A 19,466-nucleotide genomic window follows, 5' to 3' on the forward strand; every position below is an offset into this window, starting at 1 on the left:
AGCTCGTCCTCTCCCCTCCCATCAACTCACCGCACCTCCGAGGCATCGACTTCCTCGTTTCCAACCGCAGCAGCATGAAGACAGGTCTTGCATACGAGGCGGAGCAATTGGCGGCCGCTCGCGCAGAGGATGCCTCTGCGGTAGTGGCCGTCGCGGCGGGTGAGGCTTCACCGGGCACCCAGGCCGCTCATCTCCTCTGCTTGTCTGATTCTTCGACCTCGGTCGAAACGGGCGTCCTGGCCGTCGAGGAGAAGGTGGATAGCAACGCCGTTGCTCCCGCCGAAGATCCGCAAGGCGTTGCAGGCCACCACAGCGAGGTCTTCCTAGACCCGGTGCTGGACGCGGACCTCGACCCCTTCGACGATTTCGGCCCAAACGTTCAGTTCCAGGAGGATGTCGAGGGTGACGACGAGGAGGTACTGCTCTTTTACCGAAACTGTCCCGATCCTTTTTGTGTCATATTACTGTTCGCGTGGTTTGCACGAACCTGGTTCTTGATTGATTCGATCCCCTACCTTGTTCTTGTAGACGTACTTGATTCTACGGTTCGTACGGTCAGATTCTAGTTTAATTTCGACTAATCTGCCATGTAGTTGGCTTGATTTGTCATATAATTAATTTATGTGTTCATACTTAGTGGACTTGCAATTGTTGTGGCTTATGTTCATTGCTGTTCATAGGGTTTTTTCGTGATTTAGTATGATTTCTTCTGCCATTTACTTGTTCTACACATTTAATTTTAGGGTTTCTAAGGTTTGCTTATGATAGTGCAGTATTTATTCGATCTTTCATTAAGCACCTGATTATTATGTACTTTATAATTCACAGGAATATTCTGATGACATGGACGACAACAAGGAGCGCGGGGACCCGAAGAGCCGCTACGTTCTGAAGCGGGTGAAGGGTGGTGAAGTTCGTTTCCGCATGCGGGGGAGCTATGTTGCCCATTCTGGGGCAAAATCCTCCAGAAGGACATCCGCACTGATCCGACATGCGACGGGGGTAGCCCTAAGAACATCGGCCAAGCACCGCCCAGCAACCACGGCCACGCACGCCGCATATGGCCTCGTCCTCCAGAATTACGTCTAGCCTGGCTTGTTCCCGGTCAACGCCCACTGCTGGCCCTCATGCTCCTGGTCCTGTTTAAAGTTCATATGTGTAATCTTATTCCCTTTGGAAGTTCAGTATTAAACTCTACTAGTACAACCGTGGTGGTCTTGTGATGGTAGTACTCTTTTGATGCATTTGTGATGTAGTAGTACGAAGTACTAGTATTTTTTTTTGAAATGGTATAGTACTATCTAAGAAAAGTACTCCCTTCGATTCACATTCATTTTACACCAAGAAATATGGATCGGAGTGAGGGAGTAAATTAAACATGGCATCTCGTGCATGAAGCTTGACATATCGATCAGGTTGGCTAGAATGGCAATACAATGCTGCTCATTAGGCAAATGCATGCCATGTAAAGAAGTCTATACTGACATAAAAAAGACTACATTGGGGATTAGAGTCAATTGGGGCATCTACAATACGAGAAAATCTTGCTTGTAGCTGATTTTGGCTAAGAGGGTTTTACTCACATTACACGTGCCACTTTCCTTGTCTGCAAAACAAGTTCCAATAAAGGAAGAGGAAAGAAAAGGACATTGTGGGCGAGATTGAACACCTTTTTTATGTGTTAAGCTGAGGCCTCGTTTAGTGAGGATTTCGACTTAGGCCTAACAGCTCAGCACACCCACAAATAAATCTCCTTGCGCGCACCACTGTCAGCAAAAATAACAAAATTAGCACGCAAGATTAAGAACGAAGTGAATTTAATTAACTTGGTTAGCTTTTCAAGCAATATATTCAGAGAAAGAGCACAGATGTTCGGCTCGAAATAATCGTAAGAGAAGAACAATAAATCTAAGGCACCCCACTTCATCGGAAGAAGGGGCGCGACAACGCATGGATTCATACCTTGAGTCGACGCTGGCTCGTAGAAGGGCGGCCGCGCCTCGAGGATGCCGGCGACGTCTCCACCTCGGTATCACATGTGACTGCTTCTCGACGGGCGGTGCGCCGCGCCATGTAGAAGATCTATCAAAAGAGGAGAGCCCGATGACGCTACTGACACCTCAACCTTGATAGCACCGGCCTGTTGCTCCGCCGAGATGCGCCACATGCAAGATTTAGCGGATGCGCCAATTTCAGAGATATGTCATGATCGTTGTAACAAATTTCACCGTGATGATGATTTGATCCTGCACTCGGCCTTGAACACAAGTACTAGTACAGTCTCACAATTTTTTTTATCATTATACTTTGCGAGATTTAGCGGATGCGCCAATTTTAGAGATATGTCATGATCGTTGTAACGAATTTCAACGTGATGATGATTTGATCCTGCACTCGGCCTTGAACATAAGTACTAGTACATTCTCACAATTTTTTATCATTATACTTTGCGAGATTTAGCGGATGCGCCAAATTCAGAGATAGATCATGATCATGGTACCACACTTTTCAATGTAATGATGATTTGATGTTGCACTCGACCTTGAACATAAGTCCTAGTACGGTCTCACAATTTTTTTATCATTATACTTTGCAAGTTTTAGCGGATGCGCCCATTTTCAGAGGTAGATCATGATCATGGTAACAAATTTTAAACGTGATGATGATTTGATGTTGCACTCGACCTTGAACAGAAGTACTACTACTGTCTCACAATTTCTTTATCATTATACTTTGCCAGATTTAGCGGATGCGCCAAATTTAGAGATATATCATGATCATGGTAACAAATTTTCAACGTGATGATGATTTGATGTTGCACTCGGGCTTGAACATAAGTACTAGTATGGTCACTCAAAATTTTAGCATTATACTTTGCAACGGATGCACCAATTTCAGGTGCATGTCACCAGATCTGTGTCCGATGATGATCATGGTAGTAACCGATGTTCAACTTGATGATGATTTGATTTTACAGTCGGCCTTGAACAGAGGTACTAGTACGGTCTCACAATTTTTTATCATTATACTTGGACCTTAGCGAAATTCAAAATCTCATAGCGGCAAAACTTCCCGCCCACAAAATACAAAAATTTCACACGCTTCCAAATTCGATTCTACCCCTGTGGAGATGACAGCAAAGTCGGTTGGTGGGGGTCTGGCCGTCATTTTTGGATCACCACCTCCCTAGCCCCGGATACCCTCCCAAAAAATTCATTTCCCTCAGTCTCTCATACGAGACCACCCACCGGAACTTCTCAAGTCCCTCTCTCTACCACCTCCACGACCACCGCACCGGAACATCCCCGGGACTTCCACTGGCCTACCCGAGCCCTCGCGATCCTCGTCATCCGGCTGCCTGCCGGAGCCGCTTCATCGACGCCGTCATCAACCGGACCGGATCATCCCCGCGAACCTCGAAACCATATCCTCATCCAGCAGTCTACCGCGATCGCTTCAGCTGCGGTATCGTCCACCCCACCGGAGCCGCCGCCGGATCCGTCGTCCACCGCATCGGATCTTGCTCACCGACACCGCCGTGCATGAACCGGATCTGCTTCACCGCGCCGTGCATGATCTAAACTTTTCTACTGTCGCTTTTCTATTGCTTGCACGCAAGTTCTTGTTTAATCTTGGGGGAACCTGTTTGTGCTAACGACGCGCCGTTACGTTTTGCGAGATGAGATGAGTAATCATGAAGTGTAATGGCCGTCTCTCCAACCCCAAGTAGCACATGTAGCGTACTTCATCACCGGATCTATCAACCCTAGGAAGATCTGCTGTGACTCCCATAGAGTGCTTCTCCTAATGTAAGTCCCTTGTTTTAGCGCCATGTTCTGGGTTCAGATGCTTGTTTGTCTGAAGCTCTTTTAGTTCATTCCTAGCTATGACCGTAACACGTTGCTATTTTCTACTTCATTGCTAACTTTAAGCGATTGAACATTTTGGTTTGCATTCTCTGCTCTGTAGATGTAGCCATCATAACTTCTATCTTGCTCAGTCGTTGTTACAAAAATTATAGGTATTATAGTAACATCCTGCTATTATTTAGTTCACGGCCAATTTTAAGTAATTGCACATGTTGGTTCGCATTCCCTGCTCTATAGCTTTTGGCATCGTAACTTCTATATTTGGTTTACATTCCCTGCTCTGTAGATCTAGCCATCATAACTTTATCTTACTCAGTCGTTGTTACAAAAATTATGGCCTGCTACTATGTTGTTTGTGCCAATTTTTTACTCCATGAACATGTTGGCTTGCATTCCCTGTACTACAGGTGATGCCATTGTTTTGTATCTAGTTCATTGTAAGCTAACAAAGTAAGGACTTAGTTTGGCATGCTATCACTCTGCTATCTAGCATGTAGTACAAATAAACTTGTCATACTACTAGATAATAATTTTGCGTGCCATCTTGTTCTTCAAAAGCTGCATTATTGACTTGTTTCTCTGACTTGGCATGACGCTCACATATGGAAAGCTGAACATATTGGTTTGCATTCCCTCTTATACAAGTTCACAGGTGATCCCACTATATTCTGTATCTGGTCCATCCTAAGCTCCAGCATTAACTATCCTCTATGTGTTGCTCATTACAAGTTTATATCCCGAAACATCTTGATTTGCATCCCCTTCACTATAAGTTCAGGAGTATTATTTAGTTCACGGCCAAAATGAAGTAATTGCACTTGGCACATGTTGGTTCACATTCCCTCCTCTTTAGCTTTTGCCATCGTAACTTCTATTTTTGATTTACATTCCCTGCTCGTAGATGTAGCCATCATAACTTCATCTTGCTCAGTCGTTGTTACATAATTTATAGCCTGCTACTATGTTGTTCATGCCAATTTTGTACTCCTGAACATGTTGGTTTGCATGGGACTCGACAGTAGTAAGTCTACTGTTTCATTCTAACATGCTCTGTTATATTGGCTGTTGGTATGCGGCATGCACTCTTTGTTTGCTTATTGTGCGCATTACAATGATCTTGTTATAACGACGAAATGATGAGTTCCAAATTCTTTGGCAAACAATATTGCAGTGTCTTTGCGTTTCCATTGTTGCTGTCTTAACTTGTAATGTCTTTGTTTCAGATATAGGTGCTGCATGGACAACTTAAAAGATTGCTGGATCGCTTCATTGTATTATAGGTTTAATTACCATTCAATTTCTCTGGGTTCTGTAATATTTTTTCAAAGCCTTGCAGCTGATGTAATATTTAGTTAGTTTTTATAGTTCTTTCGCGCATTTTTTCTTTGGTGCTTGTGGTAAGTGAGGCTATCCGACAGAAATCAATGCTGCGTAAATATTCTCAGTATCTAAATCACGAATTCCCATCCCTTAAACGGCCCAATTAAGCGAAATCACATATGTGCCGGCTCGCAAAATCCTAAAGCGCCTATTACGCCGGCATATAAACAGCAACTAAACGGGCTGGCCCACTTACTTATTGGGCCAGCCCACTTGATTTACTGTGGACCCCACACTCTAAGTGGGCCGGCCCACTTGCTTTAAGGTGGACCCCACCCACTACTGGGCCGGCCCACTAACTAGTTGGGCCAGCCCAATTGCTTTTGTGGTGGACCCCACATACTAAATGGGCCGGCCCTTTAAGACGAAAGTGGGACCCACCAGTGTTTTGGCCCGGCCCACTCTCTTGTTGGGCCGGCCCACTTGCTATATGGTGGACCCCACATACTAAACGGGCCGGCCTTTTAAGAGGAAAGTGGGACCCACCTGTGTTTTTGGCCCGGCCCACTAGCGTGTTGGGCCGGCCCACTTGCTATATGGTGGACCCCACATACTAAATGGGCCGGCCCTTTAACAGGAAAGTGGGACCCACCTGTGTTTTTGGCCCGGCCCACTATCTTGTTGGGCCTGCCCACTTGCTATATGGTGGACCCCACATACTAAATGGGCCAGCCCTTTAACTGGAAAGTGGGACCCACCTGTGTTTTTAGCCCGGCCCACTATCTTGTTGGGCCGGCCCACTTGCTATATGGTGGACGTGGACCCCACACACTAAATGGGCCAGCCCTTTAACTGGAAAGTGGGACCCACCTGTGTTTTTGGCCCGGCCCACTATCTTGTTGGGCCGGCCCACTTGCTATATGGTGGACCCCACATACTAAATGGGCTGGCCCTTTAACAGGAAAGTGGGACCCACCTGTGCTTTTGGCCCGGCCCACTGGCTTGTTGGGCGGCGATTGATCTAATGTGGACCCCACGTACTAAATGGGCCGGCCCGATAGCAGGAAAGTGGGACCCACATGCTAATTGGGCCGGCCCAATAATTTTTTGGGCCGGCCCACTTGCTTTAAGGCGGACCCCACTTGTTAAATGGGCCGGCCCGATAACAGGAAAGTGGGTCCCACATGTCTTGTGGGCCGGCCCTTTTGCCTGTTGACCGGTCAAACGAGTGCATTCGGCCCGGCCCACATGCTTAGTGGGCCGGCCCATTAAAGTTTTGACCAGTCAACTTTAGAGGTTAGGCCCGGCCCACGTAACTAATGGACCAGCCCAGCTATATAGTTGACCGGTCAAACTAAGTCAGCTGGCCCGGCCCGTAAACTTAATGGGCCGGCCCGCTTAAGACGTGGCAGGCCTCGTGTGGGCCTACCATCTACCACGGGGTTTCAGCCGGTTAACGCCGTTAACTGCCAGTTAACGGCGTCTGCCACGTGTCAGTTTGCATGACGTCAGCAGTCAACGGGCTCCCGGAAACACTTGGGCAACGGTCCGATTTTCCGTGGCGGAAGGGCGCCCAAGCGCGACGGACCGAAAAAATCGTCGTAGGACTTTGCCTGACGCAGTTTCCACAACAAAACCCATATCGTCGGGTTAGGCCCATAGGCGACGAAAAATACCCCTTAGCGGACGATTTTGAGACGTTGTCTATCAGAACTTTTCTTGTAGTGTATGGCAATTATTAACATCATCATTTTCAGAATTAATTTCCCAAAGATTTGCAATATCAAAAGTAGTGTGCTCTTTCGAATCATGATCACTAATGTATGTAAAGGGCATAGGAAGATCATTGTATTCAGATTCATTATCATAATAATCATTATGGGCAACATACTTACGGTTACCTATCGTTATCTCTTTCTCTTTATTCCCCTTCTTCTTCTTCTTCTTCTTCTTCTTCTTCTTCTTTTTCTTCGTTCCATTCTTCTTCTTCTTCTCTTCCTTCTCCTCGTTCCCTTCTTTAGGAGGAAGAGGCTTGAAGGGGGGCTTCTCCACATAACCTGATTTATTTTCAGAAACAATAGAAGAAACTTGGGAGGATTCCTCCTTTCCATTAATAAGTTCAAAACACACAACGGTCCTATCATATTTTGGCAAAGTGTCATCTTCTAAAATATTTTATATGTATGTATTTGTATGGAAATTATCAATGCAATAAGAAAAACACCCATGCAGGACATCATCAATATCAAGATCACTCATATGTAACAAAGAGATTTTTCTTGATAACTCTTCACACCACAAAAATAAAGTAAGTTCATCATGCTGATTAGGAGTAATTTCATCATCACAATACAAATTTGCAGCACTCATGGGGTTCAAATTATCATTGGAGGAGCATTGAAAATTAAAATGACCCACTCTATGGCAAAGTTCACAAATAAAAGGGTAGAGGGCACAAATTTTTTTACCAAGATCATCTAGAGCCCTAAACCACTTTCTAGTTTTTTCATTAATATGATGGATACAATATTCATCTTTGATTTGATTGATTCCACAAGGTCTATGCATTCCACAAAAATTAGCATGCTTATAGGAAATAGCATTCTTAGGAGTTTGAGCATGTTTATTGCAATCATTAACAACAATTTCATCCTTCATGCAAGCCTCTTTAAAAGGTTCATGATACTTATCAAAATTCTTCCTAGGCAATTCAAAATGAGAGGCAAAAGCTTTATAAAGATTTGCAGCAACTTGAGAGTCAAGACCATAGGTAGAACTCATATTTCGAAATTTACCAGTATCCATAAAAGTTTCAATGCATTCATAATCATAATTTATATCTGACTCTTTACCTTTGTCGTCCTCCCAATCTTCAGCATTCTCCTCAATCCGGTCAAGAAGATCCCACCTAGCTTCAACCTCCTTGCTTGTGAAAGATCCCTCCGAACAGGCATCTAGATAGTCCTTGTGATGTCCTGAAAGTCTTGCATAAAAATTATTAATAATAACATTACGGGGGAGCTCATGAATGGGACATTTGAGCATTAGTGACTTCAATCTCCCCCATGCTTGGGAAATACTCTCTCCATCACGAGGATAAAAGTTATAAATGTAATTCCTATCAATATGCACTTCATGAGGAGGATAAAATTTAGAATAAAAGAGTGATACAATTTCCTCCCAACCAAGAGAATGACTATTCTTCAGCAATTTATACCAATGCGCCGCTTTACCAGTCAGCGAAATAGAGAATAGTTTCTTCCTCACTTCATCCATAGAGATACCTACACACTTGAATAACCCGCATAATTCATGCAAAAACAGTAAATGATCTCCAGGATGGACAGTTCCATCCCCTTCATAGCGGTTATCCATAACACGTTCAATAATTTTCATGGGTATCTCGAAAGCAGTACTTGCAGTAGGTGGATTTAAAATATCACAAGCATCATTAGAGTTATCGCATATGGGAGATAAAGTATTATCAGAGCAAATTTTCTCCCTAAAGATGGGAAGCGAAAAAGATCATAAAAACTAGCTTCCCCAAGCTTAGACTTCTCCATAGCATTAGCAGTGATTGCGTTCATACTAATAACATTGCTACTAGCATGCAAATAAGGTTCCATATGTTCTTTAATTTTCGCGTCACACAATTCATGTCTTAACTTAGGAAATAAATTAAAAACCTCATAGTTGCTTTCCATTATGCCTAACTAGTGATAAACAAGAAACAAAAAGATGCAATTGCAGGATCTAAAGGAAATAGCTTCGAGCACTTACAACGGCGCCGGAAAATAGCTTAGTTGCCGCGATCCAGAGTGTGAGTGCCTTTTACCTTTCCTCCCCAGCAACGGCGCCAGAAAATAGCTTGTGTATACTCACGCTTCTTTTCCTGTAGACAGTGTTGGGCCTCCAAGAGCAGAGGTTTGTAGAACAGCAGCAAGTTTTCCCTTAAGTGGATCACCCAAGGTTTATCGAACTCAGGGAGGAAGAGGTCAAAGATATCCCTCTCAAGCAACCCTGCGAGCACAATGCAAGGAGTCTCTTGTGTCCCCAACACACCCAATACACTTGTCAGATGTATAGGTGCACTAGTTCGGCGAAGAGACAGTGAGATGCAAATGATATGGATGAATATGAGTGGCAATAGCAATCTGAATAAAATATGGCAGCGAGTAAACATGCAACGGAACAGTAAACAAACGGAGATTCGATGTTTGCAAACAAGGCCTAGGGATCCTACTTTCACTAGTGGACACTCTCAACATTGATCACATAATAAAACCACTCTACACTCTCTTGTTGGATGATGAACACCACTAATTGTGTAGGGCTACAAGAGCACCTCAATGCCGGAGTTAACAAGCTCCACAACATTCGATGTTCATACTTAATTAACCTTAGAGTGCATGATAGATCAACACAATTATACCAAGTACTAACATAGCATGCACACTGTCAACGACAAGCTATGAAAGCAGGAATAGATCACATCAATACCATCATAGTAATAGTTAACTTCATAATCTACAAGAGATCACAATCATAGCATATACCAAGTACTTCATGATGCACACACTGTCAACATTACATCATGGAGGAGGAATAGACTACTTTAATAACATCACTAGAGTAGCACATAGATGATATTCAACTAGGTCACAAAGAGAGAGATGAACCACATAGCTACAGCAGAGCCCTCAGCCTCGGGGGTGAATTACTCCCTCCTCATCATGGAGACAGCGATGGCGGTGAAGATGGCGGTGGAGACGGCTTCCGGGGGCAATTCCCCGTCCCGGCAGGGTGCCGGAACAGAGACTTCTATCCCCCGAATTGGAGTTTCGCGATGGCGGCGGCTCTGGAAGGTTTTCTCGGGTTTCGTCAATCGGTGTCGAAGATTTAGGTCAGGAGGCAACTTATAGGCGAAGAGGCGGAGTCGGAGGGCTGACGGGGCCTCCCCACAGTAGGGGGGGGCGCGCCCCCTGGGCCGCGCCGGCCACACGTGTGGGCCCCCTGTGGCTCTCCTCTGGCCCCCCTTTGACTTTCTGGAAGGTTCCGGGAAAAATAAGATGTTGGGCATTGATTTCGTCCGATTCCGAGAATATTTCCTTTGTAGGATTTCTGAAACCAAAAACAACAGAAAACAGCAACTGACACTTCGGCATCTCGTCAATAGGTTAGTTCCGGAAAACGCATAAAATCATTATAAAGTGTGAACAAAACATGTAGGTATTGTCATAAAACAAGCATGGAACATCAGAAATTATAGATACGTTGGAGACGTATCAGCGGCCAAGTCGTGGGGGACAATCTCCACATGGCCAGCATTCCGTACCGCTTCCAAACAGTGTTGGAACGCTGTGACGTGGCCTCTATGATGGTCAGGCCAATTTGTGATCTTCCTCTGTCGCTGCCTATCAAGCCTGCAAGAATCAAGAAGTTAGATTCTATCTCTTCAATCAACAAGCTTCCATCGCATGATTCAAGAAGTTTACCTATGAAGCGCGTGGTCCGTGTCTTGCCACTGAGGTGGGCACTCCTGATACAGCCCAAACTGCCTCATCACTCTGTGCGGCTGGTGGTACTCAACAAGCCACATGCATATGAGTGGACAGCGCATACGCCAGAAATGCGCCTCCTCAACGCACTTGGGGTTGAGGTCAGCCATCCCCGCGCCAATATGGTAGTAGGTACCATATGGCTCCCAATCAACCTGCAGCATTCAAATATTTCAGAATTTACAACATGCCAGTATAATTTATGAACTCCCATTGCAAAAAAGTGATGGATTAAAATCGGTTACCTACTCAGCGGTAAGAGTATCCAACTCCTCAGTGTAGTGCTTGTACATGATCTTTGGATCGCTCGTCATCTCCGAGACATTGTCCCAAAGAAATGCCCAAGTCGGCTCCCGATCAGGGTTGTTCGGGTAATGAGGCCATGGCCTCTCGTTGAGTATCCTGGGCCGTCCAACTGATAGGCGGTCCCAGCTCCATACAGAAAGTAGGAGCAAGCATCCACCAATACCGCCACTCCCAGTCCTGCGACAAGCTTCGTCCAACTGCGTACATAAGACATTGGGTTAGTACTTTGTCTAGCAGACTACTATAGAAGAATAGTACACATAGCAAATCATCACCTGCCGGTAGAGGTAGGCAAGTGCCGCGCTTCCCCAACTCCACGGGTGCTCCAACACCGTAAGCGCCTTCAACCAACACCAATGGGCCAACTTCCCACCACTGTCAGCAAAGATAGTCCTCGAAATCATGTACCACAAGTACACTCGGGTGTATGTCTTGATAGTGTCACGGTTGGCCTCTTCCGGGCATTCTCCAAAGTTAAGCCTAATCCAACCGAAAGGTGCGCCGGCGGGAGCTCTCTCCTTTGGATGTGCTGGCGGCGGAGGAGCCATGCCAATAAGGTCCTCCATCTGTCTGCGCCACCCATCAGAAGCTGTGTTCATACACGGTGGCTCGCCCTGAATAGGAAGTCCAAGTATCATTGAGACATCCTGAAGAGTAGGGGTCATCTCGCCGGCCCTCAAGTGGAAGGTGTGCGTCTCCGGCCTCCACCGGTCGACAAGGGCGGTGAGTGCCGCGGCGTTCATGTCCCCCCCGGCTTACAAGCGTGATGAACGGGAGAAGACCGGTGGGCTGGATGAACTCCATGTACCTCTCGTCATACGCCATATCCACTGTGCCATGGTAACGAATCTTCAAAGGGTGAAGATCCGTTCTCCTCTCCATCATATGAAAAGCCCGGTGATCCCTGTCATACTCTTGATCTAGGAGCCACACCATCCTAAATGTTTACACAAATACACCATATTATGAGCCATTCCTAACAAATATGAGCAACACATACATGAGAATATATCCAAATAAGCCATCACACATACATCATATACATACATATACATTCATATCTAGGGATAAAACACCATATTATGAGCCATTCCTAACAAATATGAGTTATTCCATCACAAATACTAGGCATATGTAACACATTTGAATGCATTTGATAGGCAAATATTAGACATTTCAACACATACATACATAGGATTTCAACACATACATGTAAAATTTCATATCTAGGGTTCCAACAAATCTTTGGTTCAAACACATATACTACAATGTAGATTCCACCAACATTAATTTCCATATCTATGGTTCATATTCAAATGCACCAACATAAATTTCCATGTCTAGGGTTCATATCTAAATCTACCAAATCCACCAACACTAGTGGATGAATCGGAGGGAATCGAAGGAGAATACCTTGAGGAATGGATGAGGAAGGAGTTGGCCGGCCAGATTTGACGAATCCTTGGTGGATTTGGTGGGGGGGAAGGAGGTGAGGCGGGCGGCGGCGGCGGTTCTTCAGAAACAGAGACAAGGGAAGAGGAGAAGAAGAAGAGGGTCGGGCTGGGGCGCGCGCGGGCGCCACACATAAGTGGATGTGTGGTGCCCTTCCGAGCGGCGCCACAGTTTCACCGTGTGGCGCCGATGGGAGCGGCGCCACACATCCTGCCACGTTGGATCGGCGCACAGCTCAGCGTCGAGGGCGCCACGTCGGCTGGGGGAGTGGCGCCGCCGTCGCGGGCGCCACACAGTGATGTGTGGCGCCGATGTGAGGGGCGCCACACAAAAGGGTTAGATGGGTGAAATAGTTTCACCGGAGGGTCAGTCTGTGCTATAGTTGCAACAAAGGGTTATTTCTGTGTAAATCGCCAGAACTTTCAACCAAGTTTCCCCTTTTTGGTAAATAAAGTATGTCTGAACTCTGAAGCACGTCGTCTAGAATTCAATGTTTGCATTGGTGAAAGGAATCCATCTATATATGAGAAACATTTGGCTATTAGGTCATTCTCATAATTTGTTTCAAGTGCCTTAAAGAATAGTGGATGGTCGATCCCGGTGTCCATACTAATTTTAGTGCTCCGCCAAAGAAGTGATTTTCTGTTGAGAGAATAATTCATCTCGGCGAGAGTGTGATACACAAAATTAGGTAACAAACATATTAGGGTGAATTAGAAAAAAAACATGTGCTCAGACTGCCACTATTCTTCTTTTTTTGACTGGTCAGCCAGGTGCATCTCGCTTGAACCACAGTAGGTACATAAGTAGGTAGTCGATGCGCCATGGCAGTGGAACCAGTAGTAGGGTCGTCTCGGGTGGCGGCGATGGAGACCCGCATTGACGCATGCGGCATAGCGACCATCAAGAGCGAAGAGATCAACCAGTACGACTTACGACTAGCATGCTTGACGCACATTCACGCCCGGTCATCGATTGTGTCCCACGATTCGCGGAAGATACCTCAAGGCTGCTTGAAGCCGGAGCGCGAGGAGGGACCCCTACCTTCGAGACTTCAATCATCGGATGGAGGTAGCCAACCCTTCGCTCTTCCGGAGCTAGGTGATCTGCCATGACCTCATCCATGGGATGCTGGCCCACGGGCCGGTGACCGGCGAGTACGACCGACAATTGGGACAACTTCCTACACAGCCATCATTGCTAACATTCGCCATAATATCTAGGACGGGTGCGTCATCGTCCTAGCATACGTCTTCGACGTTGAGATGATCATCATGATCCCCTCGGTCACCTTGATCAGAGAGCAAAGAGTTAGCCACCGCTGCAAAAGATGTCAAGTTCGCCGGAGATTGGTGCGCTATTTGTATGTCATATTCCTATATGACAGCCAACTTCAGCGGCATGATCACCACAAAAAAATCAGCAAGGTGCTCACATGTGCAGAAATTGACACAATATAGTTTCTGTTAGACTGATTTATTGTAGCTTAGCAAACAGTTGCAAGGAATTTTTTTCACTACTTCTGTTTTTAAGCACAGATTGAGATATACATATATGAATATTTTTGTAACCAAGTTTAGATGAAAAAGCACCGGTGCTGGTGCTCAAATTCCACAAAGTAGAATTATTGGATGCAATATCATCTAACAGCTTGATGGTTTTCACTAACAAATTCAGTGGATGTTGCCAGTTCAAACAAATTAGGATTATTTTCCGTTCTTTAACAAAATATTTTTGACCGAAAGTTAGGATGTGTATTGCACAATGCACACTTACTAGTATCCAACACGTAAAATTCCAGTGATCCTTTTACAGGTCTAAGAAAAACAAATGAAATATCATGTGTACATGAGGGGATACATATGAATCTGCAAAATTTTACAATGAGAATGATCTATTTGGGAGCTGCACAAAAATTATGTGGTGATCTGCACAAAAAATTAGTGTTCTTCAGGCCTTAGAAAAAAAAAGTGATAAGGATGAATATGTAAGATTTTGTTTCGAAGGAAGAGAATGGACCAAGCCAGGAAGAGTTTCCATGTATTTTGTTTTGCTTGTCAGTTCGTTATGCAGTGTACTAACTGAAAAAGTTTAAACAATTGAGAGAACCATCCCCTAGTCTAAATAGTATATCTACAAGAAAAAGCAATGAGACCTAAGCCGCAAGTACAAAAGCGAGTTACAACCAGGAGCTCTCAGTTCTGTGTATACTCGATTTATCTCGAGCAAGACACACGCAGAATACATGCAGATGATATATGAAGCAAGATGATCTGATTTGTTGAGACTCTGGTGTAAGTCAGATTCAATTCAATGGGAGATTGTAACAGCCAGATTTGTGGCATCCTCTACTGTTTCTCCAACAGAACGAAAAAGAAGGAACAGGGAGGAGAATATGTACCAGCAGTTAGATGAATGCTAATATTCTGGTAAAATCAGAAGGAAGCGACCACACACTGATATAGCTTATTCAGCAGATTATTAATCCAGTTGCTTGACCCTGGCTGGAATGAGACTAAATATATAAGCAATGTACCCCAGCAAATATAGCTGTGCAACGGTCTAAATCAGCTAGTACCGAGATACTGGATTCAGATACGCATATCAGGACGTTTCATCAGATTCATCACATCATCAACCTAATATACAAACAGAAACTACAAAACTAGAGAATTATATTGAAATTCATGTTTGTCGCTTAGGGCGTGAGGGAATTCAGATAATTATCAGAACTAGTTATTCAAATAAATACAAGTTTGAGAAGTCAATGGTATAAACTGACCTCCCCACAAGGCTCCATGGTATCAAGCCATTCTTCCGAAAATGGTGCCAATTGTTTAAAATGAATTTTAACCATGGTGATACACTGACCATATTAACAGCTAAACTTCTTTGCCCACTAGTGGACTATGTAAGCAAGCTCCCATATTGTCTTCAGTATTGGGTTCTTCCAATGAGAATTAGGGTGACAGAACATTACTCAACATATATTTCCTGGCATCCTATTTCTCAGATGCATGTCAAAAACACTGAAAGTAGCATTACATTACATGATTAAATTACTATGACAACTGGAAGAGTGCCATGTAAAATTAGAACAACGTACCTTGTACAGATTCTATAGATATAAGTGTGATGCACAGTTAAAATTAGAAGAGTGTGCCGTGAGCACAATGTGATCAGGACTGAGAAATTTATTGGCGTGTACAGGGATAATAAAAAGGTAGAATCAGACCATCGTGTGAGGCATTTAGTCAAAATATCAGAATTTAACTCTGCTCAAGGAAACCAGAGATCTCGCAGATGAAATGACGCTTGGTCTTATAAATGGAAAACTCCAGGTTTTAGCCATTGAGAGGTTATTATGACACAGCAAATTAAGAGCAAGAACAAGCTGTAGGCTATTATCTCTCCACAATGCCTAAATTGTCATTAGGATCATGAAAAAAATCTTGATAAAATAGATGTGTACAAGTATCAGTTCTCATTCCAGATTACGCAGCCACGTATTCTGTTCATACTAACATTAAGTTGTTGGATGTGCATTTTCATATGGAAATTATTACATATGTGCCTTGTGTTTTGGAATATCTGGTACTACAAAAATGACTTTATATCAAAGGAATTAAAGGCTGCAGGACATTCTTTAAAGAGCTGATGCATATTGTATATTCATTTCGAATGCTTCACACTCATTTCTGCTGGATACAACTCTATTCAGGCCAACATGGTTTTCAATGCGTCCGCCTGGACGCTTAGGCTCCCAGCACCTTACCCGCTTTAGGCTCTTCGGCGGTAGAGCGCCCCCAACGCTTTAGGATGCCTTAGCGCCTTAAAAACCATGCAGGTCAAGCATTTTACCTAACAGCAAGTGAGGTACACTATGTCTTACTCAGGCTCAAGTAGCTCCAACATATACACAACCCAAGTTTGTAAAAGGAGAAACATATTTCTTCTAAACCCTACAACGTACATATATGAAGCAAGATTATCTGATTTGTTGGGACTCTTCCAAATCAGATTCAATTCAACGGAAATTGTAACAGCCAGATATGTGGCATCATCTTAGTTATGCATCTTATATTTTTATATTTTTGTTCAGACTTGATACTTGAACGGCTGTGTGCATCTTAGTTATGCAGATGCTGGGTGTAATGCTTGAATATTTTGAGTAATGACGCGCCCTTTATCGAAAAATGTGGGGTCATCTATTGTTTCTCCAACAGAAAGAACAAGACGAAAAATGGAGGAGATGTAACAGCAGTAAGATGATGTTCTGGTAAAATCAGAAGGAAGCGACTGCACACTTGTCAAACTTAATGAGCTGGTGCATATGGTCTATTCATTTCTGCTGGATACAACTCTATTCAGGTCAAGCATTTTACCTAACAGCAAGTGACCTACACCCTATCTTGCTCAGGCTCAAGTTGCTCCAGCGTATATACAAGCCAAGTTTGTAAAAACTGAAACATATTTCTTATAAAACCTACACTGTAGACTGTACCATATTAAAAAAAAGTTCATATTTTCTATGCTTATTTTAGCCAAGAAATATAAGCCAAACCTAGGAAACAATTAACTTTGTTAGCATGGAGGGAGTTATGTCACTTTCATGATCACACAGAAGTACCTTGTTTCTAGAGTGTATATTAAGGTTAAGGACACAGCGTTTCCTTTTAAAAAAATAGCACGGATTGTGGACAATCACATCACTAGTTGTTCAATTGCAGAGACTAAGAATTAAGAGTGTTTGTGCCATGAATAGTAGCTAATGGGAAAAAGCTACATGTTACCATCTAAACATCTAGTACACCAAAGGATACAAAAATCATATGTTAACATGTCAAAATTGAATTTGGGGGCACCTCCGCAGCACAATCAGCATCATACATATAAGTGAGCCCAGGACCACTTTCCTTGCAACAATCCATGAACTTCGATCTGATAGTCTCCTCAGAACAAGCAACTAATGTGTAAGAACAGAAGTTGTTCAGCAATTCCTCTACCAGCAGGACCTCCACGGCACGATGCCGTGGAACCTGATGCTTCTCCACGCTCTACATGAATTGCATAGGCCTCTTTGAAGTCCAGTGTACTCTGGCTCTAAATCAACCTCGTTGCTAGTCTTGTGACGAAGAGAATCCTCGGGCAGTCTCAGAATGAGCAGATTTGGACACCACAGTTTCAATCTTATGGCCAAGCATCTCCATTATGCTTTCCCAAGACATGCAGAGGCATAATCATCAGCTAGGCCTGGAAAGCTGCTCTTATAAGGATCTACAAACTTGTGCACAAACTTCTTCTGAGCCATCGCAGCAATTGTATAGTAGTCCCACTCCACACCCAATAGTCCCTTGTGCCTGAGAACCTCGAGCAAGGAGTGTCGGGGCATCAACCGCTTCTCAAGGCTATACATGATGAGAGTTGGCCGTCGGGCAATGTAGGGTGCCTGCAGAGAGGCGTCTCTCATCAAGAACTCCACAGCTCGCTGGATCTTTTTCTCAGATAAAGCCAGGACCTGCGGCGCCTTCTTCAGAATCATCACTAGCTCATCCTGTGAAAACCCCAGCTTCCGCAACAGTTGTACTTTCCCGTCGAGAATGTCCTTGCTCAAGAAGGAGAGTGCAGCGAGTGCGCGGGGGAACATGCCTGAGCCGCGTTCCACGCCTAACTCCTCCACTCGCGCGATGGCGCCCATGAGGACCTGGTGTTTCACGGTGAAGAGGCGACTGGAGTACATGCTTCCACTTGCAATGTCGGAAGCACTTACCCCGCACTCCCGCAGGGTGTTGAGGTTTGGCTTGATCACCTTCTCGAGACTGGTGCTGAGGAGATCGCAGTTGGACTTGGCGAGAGGGAGCAGCTTGTCGTAGGTGCCCAGGGTTTGGATCCAGAAGAGGAGGTTGCCGCGAAGAGAGCCCGTGCGGCGGATCGAGAGGATGTCCACGATCTGCGAAGGCGAGAGGCCGATCTCGGTGAGCTCGGTGAAGCGCGGGGCGAGGACCCTGCCCACGCTGGCGGACAGGATGCGCGGGTCGGCGGCCACGGCGGCGGCGATGGCGGAGCGGGGGACGCCGCGGGCCGAGAGGAAAGCCAGGGCGGCAGCGGGTCTGGAGAGAGACGTGAGGTAGGAGAGCTTTTTGGAGGTCTTGAGGGCTTGCTCTCGGGTGAGGCCGCAGTCGGTGGCGAGGAAGTCCTTGACGGAGAAAGGTTTGGGGGAAGTGGATGCGGTCGTGGAGAGGAGGCGGTGCAGGGGAACGAGGTGGGCGGCAGGGAGATTGGACGGGAAGCGGAGGAGAGAAAGCACGCGCGACCGGAGGTGGCGGATCATGGCGTCACGACGGAGACGGTGGTGGCGGCGGCGGCGGCGGTCAGCTGGGCAGAAAGGGTCGAGCGGCGGCGATGCAAATGGCGGCTATAGTAAATTTGGGTTTAGGGCTGCCAGTGTTCTGAAAGGCCGGCCCATATTTGGAAAGCCTCGAACTAAAGAGGCCCTGATCCACGATCTTGATGTCCAAGGGTTTCAGTTCTGCTCGTCTTTCAAAGTTTTCAAAGTTTTTTTGCACTACATGATCATTACTATAAAAAAATTTATTACCGACACATCTTTGATCTTTCATGTAGGCAAACTTACAACATTCAGTGCAACCGGATATCTTGCTATACACCGCTGGAAACTAATTATATTAGTATTAGTGAAAATGAAAAGAGGTTCCTAAGAGTTACAATTGCATTTGCATTTGTAGTTTTTGTTGACCAAGATGGTACAAAGTTCGGAGAAGCTTTTTTTTTTTCATTCCAAGAGCCTACTATGTCGAAGGGTTTCAGTTGTTGCTTAATTTATATTCTCAAAAAACAAAAGTTGCTCCTCAGTTTCATCTAGTCATCTTTCAAAGTTTTCTGCACTATTGATCATTACCATACAAATCTTCATTACTCACACATCTTTGATCTTTCATAT

General features: G+C 44.9%; 1 protein-coding gene across 1 annotated transcript; it reads right to left on the reverse strand.

Moving 5' to 3' along the window:
• Positions 1 to 17,714: 17,714 nt before the first annotated feature.
• LOC127340331 (uncharacterized) lies at positions 17,715 to 18,836 on the reverse strand. Its single transcript, XM_051366098.1, has one exon. The coding sequence runs from the start codon at positions 18,834 to 18,836 to the stop codon at positions 17,715 to 17,717; it is 1,122 nt and encodes a 373-aa protein (XP_051222058.1).
• Between the last annotated feature and the right edge of the window lie 630 nt (positions 18,837 to 19,466).

Source organism: Lolium perenne, chromosome 3 (genome assembly GCF_019359855.2).
Source record: "Lolium perenne isolate Kyuss_39 chromosome 3, Kyuss_2.0, whole genome shotgun sequence".
NCBI lineage: Eukaryota > Viridiplantae > Streptophyta > Magnoliopsida > Poales > Poaceae > Lolium > Lolium perenne.

What these genes read in the sequence shown, in the direction of transcription:
- LOC127340331 (XM_051366098.1), bottom strand. Translation starts at nt 18,836, where the DNA reads ATGATCCGCCACCTCCGGTCGCGCGTGCTTTCTCTCCTCCGCTTCCCG.